This window comes from Typopeltis vanoorti, chromosome 19 (assembly GCF_054136105.1).
Source record: "Typopeltis vanoorti isolate ZY-2024b chromosome 19, IOZ_Tvanoo_1.0, whole genome shotgun sequence".
Taxonomy (NCBI): Eukaryota; Metazoa; Arthropoda; class Arachnida; order Uropygi; family Thelyphonidae; genus Typopeltis; species Typopeltis vanoorti.
The window spans coordinates 62,363,459-62,388,049 of NC_143567.1; the positions used below are offsets into that span (position 1 = coordinate 62,363,459).

General features: G+C 35.2%; 1 protein-coding gene across 2 annotated transcripts in view; it reads left to right on the forward strand.

Moving 5' to 3' along the window:
* Window positions 1-24,591, forward strand: part of Lerp (lysosomal enzyme receptor protein) — a 514,158-nt gene that overhangs the window by 251,907 nt on the left and 237,660 nt on the right. For both annotated transcript variants that reach the window (XM_090408956.1, XM_090408955.1), the window contains exons 20-22: window positions 4,206-4,286; window positions 12,080-12,302; window positions 23,453-23,824. In XM_090408956.1, the coding sequence (XP_090265082.1) occupies window positions 4,206-4,286; window positions 12,080-12,302; window positions 23,453-23,824 (676 nt within the window). The remainder of the gene's footprint in view (window positions 1-4,205; window positions 4,287-12,079; window positions 12,303-23,452; window positions 23,825-24,591) is intronic.

A 24,591-nucleotide genomic window follows, 5' to 3' on the forward strand; every position in this document is an offset into this window, starting at 1 on the left:
CTAATTGCACTATTTGTTGAGAAATATATTACATGGACTCATCATACCTTATTCACTGGCATAATAAAAGTACTTGTTTTTATTGTCTCTGCAGTATAGTGGCTGTTAGGGAGAGCCTGTTGTTTACCACTGCAAGTGAGTTACTATCTCCCCACATGAACTTGTTTAAGCTTTTTTTCATGTGTGAAGTATATGCGAAACTTTTATTGGTAACAGAAAACTAGCTCGGATGACAATGATAATATAAAACGAGTTCTGATATGTATATAAAGTCAATATCAACGGTCCCTGATTACGAATGCGTGTGATGAAAGGGACAGGAAGATTTGGAGCTTCCCTGGAGAGCATTCGAAGTAAATACAATTAACCACTGCTTTGAAATGAAACATATGAATAAGCAATATTTACTAATATTCATTAAGTGCCGAAATACGCAGGAAGCAAAGTTTGTGAACCAACACCAATGTGTGAATTTTTCCATTAAAATATAAAAAATAACAAAAAAGAAATAATAAATAATAAAAGTTAAATACGTTTCTTTTAAAATAAAAAAACTTACTTAGTCTTAAAACATTTTAAATTTGTTTTCATTATTTCACGGCCCCCTCAACAAAACCTACGGCCCCCAAGGGGGCCACGGCCCACAGTTTGGGAAGCGCTGGCCTAGAACATGAGGCGGCACACATGACCAAGTGTTTTGCATTTACAGTGTATAATTAGCATTTATGTACATCTACATAATGGTTTCTAATTCAATGGTCGGTATGTGTATTACACACAACACTTTGCCCCAAACATAATTTTTGCTGTTACGGTTTAATAGTTTTCATTCTTATGGGACAGAACATAGCGTTTTTTGGTGTACATGAATAAATGGAGCTGTATGGATTAAATGCATAAAAGGGGGAAATGAAAAGTGTTATTACTAACTACCACTATGTGACTACCTTTTTTTTTTTTTTGTTACAGTGGATCCATTTAAATTCTCGTTTTTTAAGTTTTTCTAACTTGTGTTAATCTATACTATGTAAAATAATACAAATACACCTGGTCGTCGACTTATGACTACAAAAAAAAAAAAATTAATTAATAATAAATCAGGCAGCTGTGCTTACGATAACTATGGGATACGATAGTTATCGTACGATAATTATCTCTCACATACACTCAGTCGCTTTCAAGCATCTGTTGCATGTGGTGTATTAATTAAAATTCTACTGAAATACTACCCATAAAATGTCTAGTAAAAGGAAAATGCCTTCATCTACAGATACGGCAGCTAAGAAATCAAGGAAAACTATTGATTTAGAGTGTAAATGAAGTTATCCAGAAGTATGAAGGTGGCAAGAAAGTGAATACGATAGCACATGACTTGAAGTTATCACATTCTACGGTATAGACGATACTTAAGGAAAAAAAGGAATTCAGGAAGCTGTGAAAGGTTCCGCACCTATGAAGTCTACAATTTTAACCAAACAACGACAATGAAATGGAGAAATTGTTGTTTATGTGGATGGAAGATTTAATACAGAAAAATTCACCCATGAGCCTTTGCACAGTGCAAGCGAAAGCTAGAAGTCTGTTTCGGAGTTTAAAATCACGTGCCGGAGACGATTACGCAGAAGATTTTCAGGCTAGTACTAGATGGTTTAAGCGTTTTAAAAAAAAAAAAGCTTTGTATAATGTATGTGTCACATGAGAAGCAGGAAGTGCAGATGAAGATGAAGCCCAAAAATTCGTTGATAGTTTCGACTCTTTAATCAAAGAAGAAGGTTATCTGCTGGAACAAATATTTAACGTAGATGAAACTGGCTTGCAATGGAAACGCATGCCTAATCGTACATACATACACCAAGAAGTAGAAAGGATGCCAGGATTCAAAGCTTTTAAGGATCAGTTGACTTCGTTGCTTGGTGGGAATGCCACGGGTTTTAAGCTGAAGCCTTTTCTCATTTATTGTTCAGAAAACCCTCGTGCATTTAAGCACATCAACAAGCGCACACTTCCTGTTTACTACCGTTCAAACCCTAAAGCTTGGATGACTCAAGCACTGTTCGAAGACTGGTTCATGAACCGCTTTATTCCCCAGGCTCGTGAATATTGTGCGAAGAGAGGTATCCCTTTCAAGATTTTATTGATTATGGACAATGCCCCTGGCCACCCTCCTCATCTGGATGACCTTCAACATGATGTTAGAGTGGTTTTTATGCCTCCTAACACAACTGCTCTCATTCAACCCATGGATCAGGGTGCTATTTCAACATTCAAGGCTCACTACCTCAGAACGACATTCGCACAAGCCATCGAAGCGATAGATTCTGATGCTGATTTATCTTTGTGAGACTTTTGGAAGCAGTACAACATTCTTCAGTGTATCAAGAATATTTCGACTTCTTGGGAATGTGTAACAAAGAATTGTATGTCCGGAATTTGGAAAAAGTGTCTAAAATGTTATGCGAATACATTTGAAGGATTTGAAAAAGGAGAGGAACTGGAAGTGATTACAGAAAAAATAGTTAAACTTGCAAAAAATTAGAATGTGAAATAGAAGATGTAGAGGAGTTGCTAGATTGTTAAATAAAATAACTTTCGGATGAAGAGTTGATTGAATTGGAAGCAAGAGAGTGTCAGAAGAAACGCAAGAGAGGAAGAAGAGAAAGAAGAGGAGCTAGAAAAGAAATTCACTGTAAAGAATTTATCAGATACTTTTTCGAAACTGAATAAAGCTCTCGCCAGTTTCGAAGCAATGGACCAGAATTTCAAATGATTCACAAAGGTTGAACATATTATTCAAGATGCTGTGCATTGTTATCGTGAGATATATGAAGAAAAAAAGAAACAAACTGTTCAAACAAAGCTCAGCATGTTCCTCATCAAGAGAACACATCCTACATCAACCCAAGAACATGACCCTGACGATCCACAACCAAGCACAAGCAAAGATTAAAAATTGATTTTGTAAATTTCATTTGTATTAATTTTTACATTAATTTTAGATTGTATTTTTGTGTTTACAGTACAGTATGTACAGTATTATTTTTCATATTATGTACAATATACATAATTATAAATTTAAAAGATTATAAAAATAAATTATAAAGATGATAAAAAGATTAGAAGGGTTAAAGAATACTGTTAATAAATATATGGCCGACATATGACCAGATCTACTTACGACCTGTCAGCCAGAACGGAAGTCAGTCATAAGTCGACGACCAAGTGTATACATGTGAATGTATATGAATTTAGGTAAATAACTTGCTTTAGGTAAATAAGTTGATATTTGGATTAATATTTAGATGTTTAGGATCTAATGCCATTTCCAAAGCGCCCAGATTTTTCTCTCCGTTGTGTCATAGCAGTGGTGTAATAGTTCCAATGGAGTGAAATAGGATCTATCTTGGGAGTAATGACAGGTCTGAGTTTTAATTTCAGTGAAATTCACTAGGTTATCTTCACTCCATTTGAGAACGTGAGGAGATCAGTAATTAGGTCATCGGTTGTAGAAGATCTTGAGGCTTCAGTCATTTGAAACTACTGAGTTTCTCAAATGTGGAAGATGAGTAATTCCAAATTCTGCCCTTAAAGACCAAATATGGAACTTTTTCAAATCACTTTATGCTTCTAATAAGTAAGGTGGTGTTTTAAACCAGTTAGTGAAAACTATCTCCCATCTAATACCACTGTGGACATCAATGCCCACAGTGGTATTTTGAACTTGCTGATTTTGTTTCTTATTTGGATATACTAACCCCTCAGTCAACCAGGCTGTCATCTACCTATGTATTTTGAAAGAGCCCTTCCTACCCTTTTTCCAAGGGCTCATTCATGTTCAAGAATCGAATCAAATCAACTCAAATCCTTCCTTCTGCATTACCAAGTGATTGATTATATGAGCATCAATCAAGAGTGATTGATGCTCATATAATCAATCACTCTTGTATTCTAAGGTTGATATATAACATGGTTGTATCTTTATATTTACATGGCAATGAATATTCCTCCATTATTCTTGACCAATAAATTAGGAAAAGAATAAAATTTATTGAAACTTCATAAAGTTTTTATCTTTGAATTTTTATTTTGATAAATCTCATATGATCTAAGTGAAATATTATCTTTTAAAGTTATAGACATTTTGTTCATTTTCAGCTTATCATAGTTATTTCATTTTAAAAAATATCAATTTTTCTCCTTTTATCTAGAAAGAACCACATTTTATTTCAAGAAGTCCTGATTGTGAATATATATTTTCTTTTGAAACTCCAGTTGCTTGTCCTTTGAAGGTAATAGCATTTTGTTATCTAAATTAATATGAGCAGTATATAACAATTGCACTCATGAAAATGACATAATGAACAAAATTACATATATCAAATATGCTAATCTTTTCAAGGTCTTCAGGCACATCCAAGATATGAGAAACTAGTTATATATAAAGCAAGAACAGTTATTAACCCGGCATTAGTATGGTGGGGTGTCGCAGACCCCAAAGATTTTAAATTGTCTACAACTTTTTAATAACGCATGGCAGTGAGTCATGCCTCAATATAGCCTCCTGCTACTCGATGCCATAGACGACAGGCTGTTTCATGCAAGCAAGTTTAGTATGCAGAGGTGTAAAGCATGCTGGGGGTCCACCAGACCCCACCTTACCAAAAGTGTGACTATATTTACTTCTGAAACGCCAGTTGTTTTCATGTATATTCTACTAAAATATTATCGTTACTGCTGTGTCTTCTATATTTTTACATACCAACTATAAGCAAATACGTTTTCGCAAATATTTAGATGGCATTTTGAAAATAATATCTTTTTTTAACAGATGAGTTATGAGCAGGAAGAACAGAGGTTACGTCAACTTATAGATGACGCTTTGACAGATGAGTCATTTAGCGGAGATGATAGTGAAATTGATTTAGAATTAGTCAGTAGCCATGAATCTCATACAGAACAAGACTGTGAGGAAGAATCCACAGAGAATCCACTAATATTGATTAAAAAGATACGGATTTCTATAATACACTACATTATTTGGGTGGGTCTGTGGGACTCCACCTTACCACTTTTATTACATTTTATCACCTCACCAGTGCTGCTTAAAAAATATGCACAGAGCAGCTGCTAAAAGCTAAACTGGGTACATTGCAGAGCTGATAGACTTATATTGAAGTATAAATACTAGATAACCATCTTGTTTAGATGTCAATATTTGGTACAGTGTGCTGTTTAGGCTTTATATTGGTTACTTACCAATTACTTCTTTGGGAATGATTATGCATCAGGAAGTTAAATTATAATTAGCATTTCATATATATATCTATATATATATATATATATAGATATATAATTCTAAAATCTAGTAGTGTTCCCTAGGGGTCTGTTTTGGGACTATTGTTTAATCTTGTATGTAAATGACATTGGAAGGGACTTGAATGGTGATATACAGTTGTTTGCAGATTATGCAAAATTGGATAGAGCTATGAGAAGTAGGGTAGATGGTGCCTTGCAAGAGGACTTGATGACTTGACATCCACACACACACACACACACACACACTTGTGTAGAGATGTCAGTTCAATAATGTAGCAAAGTGTAAGGTTGTAAAATTGGGGAAGAAAAAATGGGATGCAGAGTATAAAGATTGATGGAGATATCTTAGAGGAAGTGGAGGAGGTGAAAGATCTGGGAGTAATGGTGGATATGGACCTGAAATTTTTCAGACATTTTGCTAAAATTATGAGGACAGCAGGTTATGGCAATGATGCAGAGAACACTGATGTGTAGCTGTAAGGATGTTATGATTCTATTGTACAAGGTTTTGATCAGACCACATATGGATTACCATGCACACAGATTTGGTCACCTCATTTTCAAAAGAATGATGAGTTGTTGGAGAGGATTCAGAGACAATTGACTAAGTCATTTTCTGGTTTCTAGAATGTAGAGTATGAGAGATTGAGAAAATGTAAATTTGGAGGGGGGAGGGCATGATCAAGACATACACTGCTTGGAAAGAAGTTGACACCCTATGTGGGCAATGTGCATTATGCCATGTAATGAGTCACATGTTTGTAGCCACTATAAATTGGAGAAATGATGCCAAGTGAGTGCAACTGTGTGATGGTGAAATGGCTGCAGAAAGAGAACTGATGGAGTTTGAAAGAGGCATTGTGATATGATGCCATGTTGCAGGCCTATTGTTCAACAAATTGTTGACAAATTGGGCCATCCCAGGTCAACAATCAGTGCTATTGTACTGAGATGGAAGCACAGGGAGTCAACTGTAAGTGCTACCTGCAGTGGACAACCCACCATACCCATACTCACTGAACGTGACCATATGGTAGGATGCTACAAAGGATAATATGTAAAATCTACCATTCATCGACTGACACGTTGAATGTGAAGTTCTATGCTTTGACTGGAACGCAAATCTGCACAAAAGCATTCAGAACCGAGGCTCACAACACAAGTTTTCATAGTTGGACTGCAATATGCAAGTCTCACATTACCCGAATCAACATGCAGCATTTAGTGGTGCAGAGAGTGTGTACAGTGGGACATGGAAGCTTGGAAAGCTGTGTTATGGAGCGACGAATCATACAATACCCAATATCAAGCAGATAAATCAATGTGTCAGATGCTCAGTGAATGACTCTTATCAGAGTGTGTAACCCCAACAATATATGAAATTTGGAGGTGGTAATGTAATGGTATGGTCCTCTTTTTCCTGGTTTGGCCTTGGACATCTGTTTGTGGTGCCATGAAAATTCAACTCCAAGAGGTATCTGAACATTTTATACAATGCAATGCTTTCTACTTTGTGATGTTTCTACAGAACTGACCATTGTCTCTTTCAGGATGACAATGCACCTTTTCTTAAGGTTGCTGCTGTTTTGTGAAAATGAACGTCATCATACTTGACTGGTCTCCACAGAGCCCTGATCTCAGGTCTCTGTGGGTGACCTCATTACATGCCTAAGAAAGAATGGTCCAAAATTCCCACTGATCACTGGTATGCTTATGGAAAGTATGTCCGGTAGGGTTGCTGCAATCATCACAGTGAAAGGAGGTCCTATATCTTATTAAGGTGGACGCCATGGCTCTTTATTCCTCACACTATGGTGTCCGTTGACTTCTTTCCAAGCAGTCTATAAGGCATAATTACCAGATTAATGGATGAGATTTTTCATGGAATGACTGGAGACGGGGTGAACAAGAGGCCATCCCCAGAAGGGTATAATTAGGGTGTGAGCAAGGAAGTTAGAAGTAGATTTTTACATCGAGCGTGTTGGGTAATTAGAAAGCATTGCTTGAAAATGTGGTGATTGCAGAGGCAGTGATTGCATTTAAGTGAAGGTATGATGAGCTGTACATGTGAGAGTGGTCCATCCCACAATGAGTCTCTTGACTCTATGGAGGTCTGATGATAATAGATTTGATAGTGCTTTAATGACGTAATCAGAGTATGTATATATAGAAGTACCATGTTAAATAAATTTAAAATAAGTTTAACAGCTGTACAATGTACAAGTGAAAAACTGCACTTCAAATTATATTTTATTTTTAATCCTTTATTCATGTATGGGCAAACAGAAGTTAGTAAGTGAAATATCATCATGACTAGACTGTATGTAGAAGTACTCAACACTTAGCCAGTATACTACCTAGCCATACTGTTACAACTTGAACAGCACATAAACCTTTAATCTATCAGTAAATCATTTACAGCTTTCAGCACATACAAACTACATGTATGATGAGCACATAGCAGCACTCAGTGTTCAAAATGTTTCCCATTTGCCTTCGTGCGCACACACACACACACCCAAAATCTGTGAGGTTACATATTGATGGTGGCATACACAACATCCAATAGAAATGCTGCTACTGTTCACTCCAAATCCACCTTGTGATCTATGGGTATCATTTCTTGCAGGCTACACTCTCTCTCAAGCTCTGACCACAATTTGAAGTCGAGTGGATTCAGATCGGGGCTTCCAGACTGCCAATCAGATAGTGATATGTGGTCGGGCACATTCATCTTCAACCACTATTGTGTGGTCCTCACCTTGTGTGGAGAGGCTGTGTCCTGTTGGAAGGTCCACTGTCTACTGTGAAACAAGGTGTTGTTCAGGGGCCATACCACAGGTCCTAGCATGGTGTCTTAATAAATTTTGGCAGAGGTTTTGACCCCTTTCTAACAGAAATGCAACTTGGATACCCCCCCCCCCCCACACACACACACCAAATCATCCCTGATGTGGGGTGATGACGTCTCTGAATCCCAGTTGATATGGCATGTGCATTGCAATCCAGGGCACACATCTGATAATTTTGGCAGTTAAACAACTCTTCACTGGTGAAAATGAAATCTCATCTGTGAAGAGGATATCTCTGTCTGTTCATGTACTGCTGGAGAAGTACCTTTGATTTTATCACCCCTCTGCCACATAAGATGTAGTGGCTAGTAGAATGATGGTAGGCTCTCATCCCAAGGTCATCAGTTAGTGCATGTGACATAATTCTCTGCAAAATGTTCACATCTTGTGACATCACTTTCTGCATTCTCACAGGATTATGATGGAGGTGTGCCTTCACAGTCCTCACAACCTGTTGCTTCCTAATGTAATGTGGTAGACCTGTTCTTTGACAGTCAGATATGTCTTTTGTATCATTATAACAGTTATTATCCAATACACAAATGTTCTACTGATCCCTTGTTTTTAGCATGTTGAAAATAACAGATGGTCGCATTCCTTATAATCTCTCCACTTATAATCTTATAAGTGGAGATGTTAACCCATACAGCTACTCTCTCTCTCTCTCTCTCTCTCTACTGATAATCACGTGAATGTTGGCTGTGCACAGTGCCATTAATAGAACCAAGCTCACACAATTCTGTGGGGGCGTGCAGAAGTTATGACAGTATTTATGGTAAGACTGGGTAGTATATTGACTTCATGTCAGATTCTCTCAGTGTCTTATAATAACCAAAAACGTTCGTGTGGTTTTTCATAATAAAAATTAAACAACTGCAGAAATTTTCACCAAATGTTTTATTCATTAAAATAAGCACCACCACAATGAGATAAAAAAGTGCCTTAGAAGACAGAAATATAAGATCTGATAATGCTGGAGTCTTGACAGGTAACAGATTTTTTTGGAGGAAAATTAGATAGGAAGTTAGTGGTGATGTAAGTTTTTCATGTAGTACTATCATATTCTGTACACCCCTTGAGGGTACATGTCAGGAATTTGATGATGATGATGACAAACTGTACTCATAGGTTATGCATAAACTTAACATTTGTTCTGCATTCTTTTTATACTTGACTATCTGTTCTGTGACATGGAACTAAATCCTGTGAGGCACCCCTGCTCAGCCATTTGTTTAAAAAATTTAAAAAAATGGCGGAGGGGGGGAGAAATTTGCCATTCCATTCTTCTCTGTAAAATAATGGAGAAGGTTATCAGGTCATCTACCTAGAACCTCACCAGTTAATAATTGAACATCAGTATGGATTACACTACTTCAGATCCTTGGCAGATCTCCTAACTGATGTTACCACCTCTGCATGTGTAGTGTGGAAAGAATATATGCGGAAACTATATACTGTTGCTCTTGATATTTCCAGAACATTTGATTGAGCTAGCATTGAAGCCTGTTCAGCAAATTATCATCTTTTGATTTACCTTCTATCCTACATATGTTAACTGAGTTGCCAGTTTTCCCATCTTTTCAATTTATAGCATCATGGTGAATTGCTCTTTCTCTTTGGACTTAAACATCAATGCCTGCATCACTCAAGATTATTTTTGTTCACCTACATTCTTTCCTCATATACGTAAATGGCCTCTCTCTGATCAGTAACCCTGTTGTAAATCTATCCATAGTTTTACTGATAATAGTACATCACATTCCTCCTACTCATTTGACAGACTGTTACACAGGCATCCCAAGTTTCAGAATCTTCAGTCAACTTAAACCATTGATCTCAATACCATTCTTCAGTTTTGCTTTCTTTCTCTCAAATTTCAGTTCACCCTCCTTTATCTTCAATAAGGCATCACCAGACAAGGTAATCTCTTTCTTCTTGAGCTGACATCCTCTTCTGCCTTTTGTGACATAAAAAGCTCCTCAACTTCAAAATAAGTAGGCATTCTTCTCTTCTCAGTCTTAAACCTGCCAACTTAGGATATTGCTCTCATATTTGGGATGGTGCACTAGAACTGTCTTAAAAATTCTTGATGCCATCCAGAGGAGGGCAATTCAGCTGATAAGTGACCATCTCACATCAACTTCTATCTTACAGGCAGTCTATTCCAACAGCTTTCTCTTTTCTACAGGTGATTCCATAGGTGCTGTTCTATTGAACTGGCATCCATGATTTTTCTGCTTTCCACTAAGCATGTGAAAATATGAACAGTAGCAAGTGCCCAGCATGCTTTTATGTTCATGCCTGTGTGTGAGTTCTGTAATGCTGGAGACTAACCATCAGCTATATTTTAATTGACTGCTTTCATTTCATTAACAAGTGAAGTCATTATTTTAGCCATATTCACTATCTGTCTACTCAGGCAGATTTTATCAGACTCAACAAATGTTTCTTTTGTTTTTAAATTTTTATGAAAAATTAATATGTATAACCATATATAGATCCTTTACATTATTTTATTTATACAGGATTGTTTTTTGTATATACCTTTTTAATACTTTGTCTTTTTTTATTATATTTATGTTTTATGAACTTTTTACACCTCTTTTCTGTAGACTGTTTTACACCTGCTTTTTATCCTATAAAAATACTTTTATTTCTCTATCTTTCTTTCTTTTTTAGAACTACTTTTTAAAATTGTATACTGCAATGCTCATTTACTGGCAGTATGACTGCAGCCATCCCTGCACCATAAAACATAAATGCAAAAACCCTGTCTGTTCAAAATAGTTGATCCCTTCCACATTGACAAAGGTACTAGATACTCAGTCTCTCTATTGTTTCTTGAATGCAGGATATTGAGATGTGATATGTGTATCGTCTGGTTGGGGAAGGGGGATTATTCTTTTCAAGGAGTCTAGAAAGTTTTTGTTATTGTTGCAACCATTTTTTTCAAATAATTATAAGCAGAGCCTCTTGTTCAAGGTGCAGTGCAGGTTCTGAAGACAAAATTTTCTTGGATTTGGAGGCTAAAGTTTGGAAAAGCCAGACTAGCACAATGTGCCTTGGATGAAGACCATTTTGTCAGGTGGAAGAAAGCCAGACTACTACACAGATTATGTTTCAAATCTCAGATACTGTTTTCCTCGAAGTGGTTCCTGTTCTACAGAACATAGTGAACTGCAATATAACTAAGGTGTAATCCAACACAAATTTTGGTACTCCACCCTATTTCCTGTCAGCATAATCATAGAAAATCACAATGAAGAGCACCATTATCACCCTCCATACATATGTCTGAGCTTGTTCTTGAGGTCATTTCATTCAGTCTTTGCTGAGTGTATCTTTAAAAACCTTTGATTATACTGGCAAACATTTGGTGTGTAAATAATTAATTTAGTTAGTATAATATTTTCATTTCAGTTCTACATAGTTTTTATTCCTTCAACATTTTTATTCCTTAACTTCAATGTGAATCACTTTTTCAGGTTTAAGTTGAAAATTGAATCAAGCCTGAAATTAAATTGTGCCAGTCTAGTGTATTTAGGGACTGGAAAGAAAAAGTTGTGGCAAGGATGGGATTGGTATGCCAAAATTTTATTTTTTGGCATATTACCATAATCTTCGGCACATGAGTTTATATATCCTGTATAGGTATGGATGCTTGTGAATATCGTCAGGCAAGAGATGAATTTCATCATCCAGCATACGATCCTCACTCTGCTTATTTGAAGCCTAAATAGCTTGAAAAAAAAAGTTCCGTGTTTGGTTTTCAGAGCAGATCCATGTACTATAGGTTTACAAACTTTCATAGATGGGAGTCATGTGAATAGAAAACAGCATTAATAACAGTTGTGTGATGAATATTTTTGGTCAGCTGTGTAAATTACATATTATGATTTATATTTTTGTTATAGGAAACTAAAGGGGAAAACTGCAAAGTTAGTGATCCTGTTTATGGCTATCAGTATGACTTGAGTCCTCTTATGAATAAAGCACCATACAAAGTACTTGCTGGTGAATTTGAATATGTTTTAAATGTGTGTGGAAGCCTGGGTAGTTTTCAGGTACCTGATGTTTGCAAAGAAGCTGCTGCTTGTCAGTTAAAACCAAGTGATGATAAATTTTCTATTAATGCAGGTAAAATGTTCATGTATTATGTAGTATTATATATCATTGTTATAAAACAATTTTTAGTCGATTTTAAATCTCTTATAATATTAATGGAAGAGAACTTTTTTTTTTGAAAATTTGATGTATGATTTTGTTTTTCAGTGAATTATGATGGATAACACTTGAAATGGTCACTCACTTATTATCACTGTCAACCAATGACCTATTGAGGGATTGATGTGCTAGTCTAGCACAGATAGATTCCTGTCAACATAATGTCATCTGCTGTTACATTTGCTTCTATAATGCTCAGTTGCCTCAGTCCATATGGATCGTGATCTCTTCTGCTTCTTTATGTTCTCCTTTTATTGAAAGAAATCTGTATGTGTATGCAAATAAAATATTTTGTGATGGCATCGAGTAGCATGTAATAATAGTTCTTTCTCATGAGGCAGTTTGCTTCATTATGTAGATGCTTTTGCATGCATGCACAAGCACATACACAAAATCACTTTCCTTCCTTCCTTAAATAATATGAACTTAATCTCTGTACTTTTTTTAATTTATTTATTTTTAATAAATACTTTGACCTCTGAACAAGACTTTCACAGATAAATATATTGCTGCCTTGCAGTCAAAATATTTCTGAATTGTAAGAAATTATATTTTCATTTTCCAAGTTTAAGCACACAAAGTTTGCGCATGGAGTATCTCATGACAAGGCTTATATATAGAGACTGTTTTGACTTCACATACATTGCCTTAGTATCATATGCACAGCTTATTCCCTTTTAGACACATGCTGCTATGCATTATGGAAAGAGTTATTACTTAGACTAGTTTCAATCTTTATTGTGGTATCATCATTTGGATCTAGACCCAGAAGATATGACTTCTGCATCAATTCATCCTCAGTCTTACCAAATCTAGATAGCACTGATGATATACACTTAAGGGATGTTGAATGTTTTTCCACTTGGTTATACTATAAATTAAAGATGCCAGAAAATTATATTCTTGGTTTAATGCTTTATCCAAGTGTAAGCAAATAGTTTGCGCATGAAGTAACTTCATGACATTTTATATTTCAATGGGCAACTCATATATAGAGGCTAATGACTTCATATCACATGCCTTAGTATCCCATAATGCAAAGCATGTCCTTATGCATGCTTGTAAGGGTATGTGCTTTGCATTATGGGATACTAAGGCAAGTGATGTGAAGTCATTAGCTTCTATATATGAGTTGCCCAGTCGTAAAGTTACTTCATGTGCGGATAAAGGATTAAACCAAGAATAAAATTCTGGGCATCTTTAATTTACACTTAAGGGATGTATTAGATATTATGTTAGGAACACAATTAAGGCTTCATTATTAGTTTCTGTTTAACACCTTTCTTCCATTTTGGCCTGCTTATCAGGTGTGATTGAATCATCTTTTATATTTCAATCTTCTAAAGCATTCCTAACAATTGTACCAACCCACCCATATTGTGTTCTTTAACTACCAATTTTAAATGCTTTGTTTGGTCATCTTTCATCTCTCGTTCTGTTTAAGTGACCATAGATTAGCTTTGTTTGTACATTTTTGAATGAGAACAATGTCATTTAATTTTTTATATCAATCTGGAGCATGGGAGCTCACAAAACCTATGAGGTTTCCATGTATGTGGGGAAAGTGGTCAGGGAGAAAGAATTCTTCCAATAATCCTTCTTTAGCAGGATTTTTCCTAAGATTGGAGTACAGTTTCAAAGGAAAGAGGTAGATAGAATGAAAGAAACTTATTTTTTGCATCTTCCATTTTACAGTAAAATGGAGGAACCATGGCATCTAGTTCACTATTGAAGTAGTACTCATGAGAACATCTATAGAAAACATTATACAGAACAGAAAGTGGAGCGTGTCATCTATTCAGTGGATTTTCTAGTCTAGTCCAAAGACTTTCTTATATAGAGAAACCCGTGGAGTATTCATAACTATAAAATCACACATTATGCCACAGTAATTAACTTTTAAATAATATGTAAATATTTCGTGTTAAGTATCTTAAGACATAGTCAGTACAGTTATTAAGCAATAGGAATTACATTAAAAAAAACCACATTGATGAACATAGTTACATTGGAATCCCTCTATGTATACAGTAGCATGTTTAAGGATTAAAATCTATTGGCTGTAATTAAATTAAAATATAACTGATAAATTTATTTTATACAGTTTGAGAATAACAATTTCTCAGATTTCTGGGATAATGAGAACAGTTGTTACGGTTAAGATTGGGCCTGTTTATCAGTTAAATTTTAAGGGATTTCAATGTAAGCATGTGCACTAATAATAATGTTTTTATGAAAATAATTCCTATTGTTGTTTAATAACTGTACTGACTGTGTCTTAAGATACTTAAGACAAAATATTTACATATTATTAAGAAGTTAATTACTGTATCATACATGTGAATTTATAGCTAGTCTGAAGGCATCTATCAGTGGTAACATAGCTGATTATACTTATTTTGTGTGGATTTTCTGCATATGAATTAATATAACATTTTTATATTAGAAATAGCTGCAAATGGCATTCTGCAACTGCTTGCAATTGCCTTGATTGTTTTGTATTTCTCATGTTATTGCATACACAGTGGACAAAGTCTTTTACAAGTTTGTCAAACTATTTGAATTTTTGATGCACAAAAATTTACGCACTGTCAGTTACAAGGTTGTGATAGCGAAGTAACAGTAGGTGTGAATAATGTACATTGAATAATATAAGCACATAAACACAAGAAAGATATTTAATTAGCCAAATATTTCGGTCTGAAAATTGCAGACCATCTTCAGTGGCACTACAAGAACAGTTTTAAAAAATACAGGGTGGAATACTAACAATAGATCATTTAAAAATAGAACAAGCTGCATGATGTCATATCACTAAATATTAAAGGAAATATTATTAAGCAGAGACATAATTGAAATAAAGATATTAATTAATAATATAAAATAACATAAAATGAATGTGAATTAATGAGTTATCCTGATTAGACTTTCCCAGATTTTTGATACAGATATACAGTCATTCCGAATTTCTTCAGAATTCTTGAGATAGGTTCTGAAATTCTGGGATGTATGGAATTGGAACTTGATATATTGAAGCTTTGTTGTTTAGTGGTGGATTATAAGAATCGAGAAGATGTTGTGTACTCTTTTCGAAAAAGCCATAGAGTTTCATGTGTTGTTGGAAAGTAGAAAGTTCTTTCTGTAGAAAATTAGAAGTAGAACAATTAGTTTTGGCTCTTCTGATTAGACATTTTATGATTCCTGTTTTTTGACAGGGATGATGGGCTGATTCTTTAAGAATATACCGACCTGTGAATGTTGGTTCCCTGTAAACTGTAGTTGTAAGAATATTTGAAGGTGACTGAATGAGGAGAACGTCTAAAAATGATAACTGGTTGTTTTTTTCCGTTTCCATAGTAAAGGCCATGGGAAGTCCTCTCTCTCCTGCTTTAGCCAACTTTTATTTAGAACATCTAGAAAAAGTCGTCTTCTCATCTATTTTTCCTCAACCATCCTTTTGGGTAAGATATATAGATGACATCTCTACTATATGGCCTCACAACAAAGACTCCTTACCATCTTTTTTAAACAGTATCAATTCCTTACATCATCGTATAAAGTTTACTATGGAAATGGAAAAAACAACCAGTTATCGTTTTTAGACGTTCTCCTTATCCGGTCACCTTCAAATGCTCTTACAACTACAGTTTACAGGAAACCAATGTTCACAGGTCAGTATATTCTTAAAGAATCAGCCCATCATCCTTGTCAAAAAACAGGAATCATAAAATGTCTAATCAGAAGAGCTAAAACTAATTGTTCTACTTCTAATTTTCTACAGAAAGAACTTTCTGCTATCCAACAACACATGAAACTTAATGGCTTTTTCGAAAAGAGCACACAACATCTTCTCGATTCTTATAATCCACCACTAAACAACAAAGATTCAATACATCGAGTTCCAAATCCATACATCTCCAGGATTTCAGAACCTATCTTAAGAATTCTGAAGAAATATGAGTTAACAGCTACGTATTCACCTATTAACAAATTATCTTCCCATTTTCCTTCTCCTAAAGACAAATGCTCAACTATGTCTCTTCCTGCAATTTATCAAATTCCCTGCAACTGTGATCTGTCCTATTTTGGACAAAGTGGACGCTCTCTTGAAAAAAGAATCCAAGAACATCAATCCTCCATTCTTCACAACAAACCTGAAAAATCTGGATTGGCTCAGCACGGGATTGAAACTAACCACAACATCCTTTGGTCAAAAACTCACCTCTTGCATAGATCCCGTTATAAATTTGAATGTTTATTCAAAGAAAGCATAGAGGCATTACTCCATCATCCTAACCTGAATCGGAATGACTGTATATCTGTATCAAAAATCTTGGAAAGTCTTATCAGAATAACTCATTAATTCAAATTAATTTTGTTATTTTATATTATTAATTAATATCTTTATTTCAATCATGTCTCTGCTTAATAATATTTCCTTTAATACTTAGTGATATAACATCACGTGGCTTGTTCTATTTTTAAATAATCTATTGTTAGTATTCCACCTTGTATTTTTTAAAACTGTTCTTGTAGTGCCACTGAAGATGGTCTGCAATTTTCAGAACTGAAATATTTGGCTAATTAAATATCTTTCTTGTGTTTACGTGTTTATATTATTCAATCTTTATGTCACAAGTATCCTTAAAATATCAAATAATGTACATTGTTGGGCATGAGCAGCAAGCAGTAAAGTTTGCTGTTTATGTCCAACATGTTCTCATGATTAATCTTAACATTGAAGCTGAACCAACTCCTACTCCTAATGAATTTAAATTGTAACATAAATGGTATGTTAAAATTTCCTATTTCACAGATATTAATTTGATTAACCTATTTTTTTCAGGTTATATTTTCAGCATATATTTTAATTTCAAGTTCTTTGTGAATTTGAAAATAAAACATTTTATGATAATTTATATATTATATTAGTGAAAGTATTGACTAGTACATTTCTTAATCAGAAAGCTAGCAGGAACTTTTATTATTAGTCCTACTGTTTTCTTCAAATTGTTCTCAAACATTTCGATGTCTGAGATTGATTTCATACTCTCAACATTAAACATAAACTCAATTCCTAGGTAAATGGGTAACAATTGATCATCAATAAGATTCAGCTTTTACTTTATTATTATTACCTTAAGACCCCCACGGAGTCACAGACTCATCTAGGAGGTACCTTTTATCATATATAAACACACACAGCTCATACTGTGCCTTAAACACATTCAAATTCTCTGCAGACACCACCCTCTCAGACAAGGCATTCCAGTCATTCACAACTCTTCATACAAATAATCTGCTTCTCACTTGCTTGCTCGCACTCTCCTTGTACTGCTTTCAGGGATGACCTGACCTGAAACCCCAATCTCCAACCATTTTATCATATACACTAGACTCTGCAAATTGCATTGTCTCAACCTTTCTTCATATTCAACATCCTGGAGATCAGAAACTATTTTGGTCAATTGCCTCTGAACTTTCTTCAACATCTCTTCATCCTTTTAAAAACCAGATGATCAATAGTTCATAGTCTCTGCACAGCAGTCGATATGTGGCCAAATCAGAGCCAATTACACCAGAATCGCTTTACTTCTGCAAGTAAGTATCCTCTTCATCATTCCCAGAATTCATTGTATTGTCCTCAAATTTTGGCAATCATCATCAGATTCCTGCCATGTACAGGATATGATAGTAATACATGAAAAATTTACATCATTACTAAACTCCTATCTACAATTTTCCTTCAAATCAGTCTGTTACCTGTCAAAACTCCAACATTATCAGATCTTATACTTCTAAGGCACTTTTTACCGTATCAATCCACATATATCTTGATCCTCCTCTAGGTCTTTTTCCTGCCAACCCAGCAGAGAACACTGCTAATCTTTCCTCACACATTCTGTTTAAGTGACTATACCACCTGAGATTAGCTCTGCTAATGCATTCCTCGATGCTGACAATGTCAAGTTCTTGTTCTTTCCTAATATCCTCATTTTTAATATGATATTACCATTGATGTCATCTGTTCATTCCCCTAATCTTTCTCAGTACAATCATATCTGCTGTCTTTAGTCTCGTCTTTAGTCACGTGTTTTACTTCTGACAAAGCCATCAGATCCATAAGTTAAAATTGGTTTGAACACTGTCTTGTATACAGCTAATTTAGTGTTTTGACTAATTTCTATCTTACTCCATATAAATTTATTCATTTGACTTCCTATCACACCAGCTTTGATTCTGTTGTCTATTTCCATATTTAATTTACCATCTTCACTAAATATCGTGCCTAAGTAGCTGAAGTGTTTCACTTGTTCTATAGATTCTCCATTCACAATGCAGTTGATATTTTCAATGCTTCTGCCTATTTTGATTGTCTTTGTCTTGTTATTGCACCTTTATACCATATATATTACAACAGTTATTCAATTTGGTCAGAGAATCTTGCAGACTTGTAGCAGATTTATTTAGAAGTAAACATCATCCGCATAAAGCAAAGAGCTGACATTAACATCTCCAATTTTGATATCATGTTTAATACCACTTTCCTTCATACTGTGATCCATATAGATAATGAATAACAGAGGGGATAATGTGCATCCTTGTCTCACACCAGATTTAACATTAAACCATCTTCCTGTACTACTTCCTTCAATTCTAACTTCTGACTTACAGCTCAAATAAAGACTAAGTATTGCTTGATATAATGCCCCATTGACACCATATAACTGCAGCGTATTGAATAGCTTCTCTCTTGGCACCTTGTCATATGCCTTTTCCAGATCTACAAAACTTAAATACAGATCTTTGTTATATTCCCATGATTTCTCAACTATTTGATGTAAAGTGAAGATATGATCCTGACAGCCTTTGTTCAAATTTACACAAATATACTTGTTTCTCAAGTATATTTGTGTAAATCTTACCAGGAACACTCAGTAAAGAAATACCTCTATAATTCTCACATTCAGTTTTATTTCCCTTTTTATATATGAATACTATGAGTGCTCTACTCAATCATCTGGAATTCATCCCTCTGTCCAGGCTTTCTGAACTATGCAGTGCAGCCACTGTAAGACTTTTATACCTCCATACTTGAGCATTTCTGTTCGAATCATGTGGTGAGAGTCATGGATTATCTACTGCTGCTGCCTTTCCACATTTCGAGCCTTTGATGGCTTTTTTTTCTTCAAGTATGGATATGTATTCCTGATTGCATGCATGGTCAGTATTTTTTACCACTGTGCCATCACTGACTGTTTCATTTAACACTTTTTTGAATTAATTACTCCATACATCAAGGATATCTTTTTCTACAGTTTTCATGTCACTTTATCATCTCCAATTCCTTTTACAGCACTCTTTCCTCCATTTCTGAGCTTCTTCAACAACCGCCAGAATATCTTGCCATCTTCTTGATATTTATTTTCTATGTTCTTACCAAAGCCTTCCTAACTTTTGTCTCTGTATTCTCTAAGAGCACAAGCCGATTTATTTGGCCAGGAACTTTTGATATGCTTTCTTCTTCTTATCCTTCACTGTCTCTTTAACTTCCTGTGTCCACCATGGAGTTCTGATTTTTCTTTTTTTGCAGACAACCTCACCACATGACTCTCTGACTGAATCTCCAAGATTTGGTTCCTATTCTCAAACTTTTTCATTTGTTCTTGAATAATGTTTCTGTACTTTGGTCTACAGTTTATATCTGAGAGCTGCTCAACTTTTATTCGCTTTAAAACTTTCTTACATGTTCTTCTTTTCAATATGAAATTCAGTTTTATCCTGCTCAAGACTAAATAGTGATCACTTCCAATTTCAAATCCTCTGTACACTCTGGTGTCCTGCACCAGGGAGAAATCATCACTATTAACAATAACATCGTCAGTGAGACTTTTCTTATTCCTTCCCTCTTCTCTCCATGTGAATTTGTGCACATTTTTATGTCAGAACATTGTTTTAGTAATAATCAGTTCATGTCTTGAGCAGAAATCCAACAGGTATTTTCCATTATTATTAGCTTTGCTCTTTTCTCCAAATTTTCCGCAAATATTTTTGTATGTCTGACAATCATTTCCTACTCTGCTATTTAGATCCCCAAGACATAAATAAGTCTCAATGTCCAGTTCTCCATTCTGATATTTGGCCACATTACTCTACTTGAAACTGCCTGCCATTCAAGAAGATTAGCCTCTTATTTAGTGTTGAATACTATGGCTAATCCTTCTTTTCCTTGATTGTCATTGCCTGAATATAACATTTTGTATGTATCGCTCAGAAAGATCTCACCAGTTTTTGTCTTTTTTGCTTCAGTCGCCTCTATTATGTCGATCTGGTACTTATCTAATTCCTCAGCTAGCTCCATTTCTTTGCCATTCAGGCTTCTTATGTTGATCTTGAACTCTGGTGATGTTGAGTTGGGGCGTATTTTAAGATTTGTTCTAGTAGCTGACTTTTCGCTGATTGCCCTGGTTTCCTGGCAAAAACAATAGGGCCTTGTTTAATTGGACGATGCCTTAGCTGGCATGAAATTCTGTCATGTTGTACCATCATTCTATATTTTGGTTTAATCCGATAGGAATACAATTTGGTTGGCTAAATTCCAAATTGCAAGCCCATCCTCTTTCATTCAGTATCCAGATAGATTCCTAACAGGGTGCACCACAAGAAGGTAAGGATTGGACATTAGGTCAGAAGCCCTGGTCGGTTCTCTGCATTCTTTTAAAGCCTAAGTGGAGTCTCCCCTCAGGCAATATGTCCTCTAAATTTTAGATCCTTATCCAACTTTACCCAAGATCTTTTATTTCCTCAACCTCCAATTCCATTTTTGTTTTCCAAATTTTAAAACCTTACATTTCACAACATTGAACTAGCATACCCACTCCCATGCCCATTCACTCAGTCTATTCAAGTCTTCTTGTAAGGCCACAACATCTGCTCTAATCCTCATGGTTCATCCCAACTTTGCATCATTTGTAAACATGCAGGTTAAACAGCAGTGGTCCTAAAACAGACTACTGAGGCACACCACTAGCGACTTTCTTCTTCTGATATATTGCTCCACCACACAACTTGTTGATAATCTCCAATCCAGTGCACTAGTGTAATATCCAACCCCATCTGCTCTAGTTTGACCATCAACTTATCAGATGCTTTTGCAAAGCCTAAGTATTGTAGGATCTATCTCCCACATCCAATACTGCATATCACCTTACTGTAATAAGCAAGTAGATTATAAAACATGACCTCCTTTTAGCAAATCCATGCCTTCCATTTCTGTCGATGATGTGAAGAACTTGATCTTCCTCAGCCATAGCCAAGTTAGCCAGTCTTGGGCGTGGACAGCAGGGGGGGGGACCCTGCTGTCCACGGTTTATCTGGGGTTTTTCCTCCTCCAAGCAAGCAAACTGGCTCCATGAACACACAGACTACAGTCAAAAAATACATAATTAATCCCTCATTAGGCGGGCTCAACCAGTCCTCAGGGGCAGTCGAGGAATGGGGGGGGAACCCCATACGAATAAAATATAACCAGCCTTATAATTTCACATGTACCTTTTCCTCACAGAAGTGCTCACATGGTTAATAACCACCCAGATTATCACTTCATGGTCACTATTACCAACTGGAGGGAGATTTGACACTTCATTTATAATAACATCCTGTGATGAGATAATCAAATCCAAGACTCTCAATCCTTGTATGCCCTCCTGTTACATGCTACCTGAGGTAGTTATCCCTCAAAAAACTCACTCATTTTCTTTATTTCTGGTCGCTGTCTTGTCTTCCTAATCTATATTGCCATAATTAAAATCACCCATAATGATCACTCTTTTCCCATTTGCTTGGCTAATTTGCTTTTACATTTCTAGGTCACTATCCTCCAATTTACCAGGTTTATAGCAACATCCAACAAAGTATTCACTTCTATCTCACACCATACTGCCTCAAAACTACTACCACTATTTCTCCCTTGTATGGACTTTTTTTCTATCATCAATAGCACTTCCACCTCCCTTTTTACCCTTTCTATCTTCATGAAACATATCATACCCTTCCATCTCTGTTCCTGTCAGGATGTCATCCTCACCTAACCATGTCTCACTTATTTCAACAGTTTTTGGATGAACAAACTCAATCTGTTCTCAACCACTCTCTTTAATGACCAAATTCCTCTGATGCTACTATTGCTGTTACTCAAATTTCCCTACTACTTCTCAAATTCCTGTACTACTTCTCTACTTAGTTCTCATGGCTTACAGACATAATTACCCAGTTATTTCATTTTGAAATTGTCACCCATTTACCCAGGATTTACCTTAATGTTTAATATTGAATAATGTAACTGTGTCCTCCTTTCCTTATTCCCAGTACTTGAATTATACTTAATACTCTCCTGTTTTGGTCTTAGTAACACCAATTTTTCAATTCCTCTGGCAGGCTTCATCAATGCTAGAAGTACTGGTGTAAAAGAAGTAAAGCTATCAGGGCAGTATTAAGTATAATTTAATTAGCCTAAAAAAAAAATGCACTTTGTATTACTGGGTGTTGCTTTGGATGCCATGATATGATTATTTTGTGCTGTCATAATGAATATGTAGTTAGCCAGTATAGAAAGCCAATGTGCTTGAAGGTCAAGCAATTAAGGCTATTAAGCTTGCATGTTATGCAAGTCCAATAGCCTTAATTACTTTTCCAAACCAAAACCAACTCTTTCCTTTTCTTTCTTTGCAGCTTTTGTTTTAAAGAATCCAGAACTGACTACCATGCATCAGCCTGAAAAGCCAGCACATTTTTGAAGTTTTAGCATAAGATAAAACAGTGATATGTCTTAAATTTAAAAAAAAAAAAAAAAAAAAAGACATGCTTAATTTAAAATCTTGCATATCTTCATAATTTTTTTTTTATTTAAGCAACATTTATATTGCAGAAATCTGTATGTACATTTGTTTTAAAAATGTGTAACATTCCTTGGTGTTCTTCTTTATGCCACATTATTTTATATATGTTCTACTACTAAATATTTAAATATACTCTTGTCACCTCATATTTTCTTTATACATTAGGTCTTCCAAATAGTCATCTGATCTATAATGATGGCATTATCCAGCTTAAATATGAGAACGGGAAAGGAAATTGTCACAAGCATTACAACCGATCTACTATCATAACATTTACTTGTAATCCCACTACTCCAGGAACGAATGGACCATCTTTTATTTCTGAAGCTGATGACTGCACGTATATGTTTCAGTGGCCAACATTGTATGCTTGTCCACCATATCATGCTGAAGAATGTAGTACAGATGATAATGATGGTGCTCATTATGATTTAAGCAGCCTTTCTCTTTCTGAGAATAATTACATCATAAAGTCACCTTTTCTTCCAGACTCAATGTTTGTAATTAATGTATGTAGAAGTCTGGTTACATCAGTAGGTAAATATAATTATAATTTTTATGGTGTGCTTTCCAATGTATAGTATATTCGAAATTATAGAAAAGTGTGAGATGAGGAATATCACTTACCGTATTTGCCGGCATATAAGATGCACTCCCTTTTTTTGTACACAATTTTTAGGAAAAAAGAGATTTTTTAGATCTTCCTGTTTCTGCCAAGTTCTTATCATTTTTTCAGTTGGGGGTGGCCCCAAATGTCACTCTGCAGCCCTCTTTCCATGTTCTTTAGCATATGCAATCGCACATAGCTTGTATGCAATATTGTAGCAATGCCAACGTTTTTTTCAGCCATAATTTGGCAAAAAATTTAGAGAAAATTTAACAGCAGAAATTTATCACCGTTTGCACCAACCATGACACCAAGTTTAAACGAACAGGAACACAGCTGTGATCGTCGATGACAGCGCATGCACATCCACTGAACTCTGCGTAACTGGAATACTCTCACATACCACAAGGAAGCAAGAAAGAAATCGCATAATTCAGAACAGAAAAAATTTCCAAAATGAAAGTAATAAAAAACTGAGTATTGGCATATAAGACGCACCCTGTTTTTCAGACCTATTTTCAAAGAAAAAAGTACGTCTTATACGCCGGAAAATACGGTAATTGCTCAACCAGTCACATTTTATTGCTATAAAATATTATAATTTAAAATTATACAAAATGCTCAGATTTTTTTTTTTTTTAATTTTTTAAGTTAGTAGATATTAAAAATTGATAAATACATTGACTATAACTGGTGA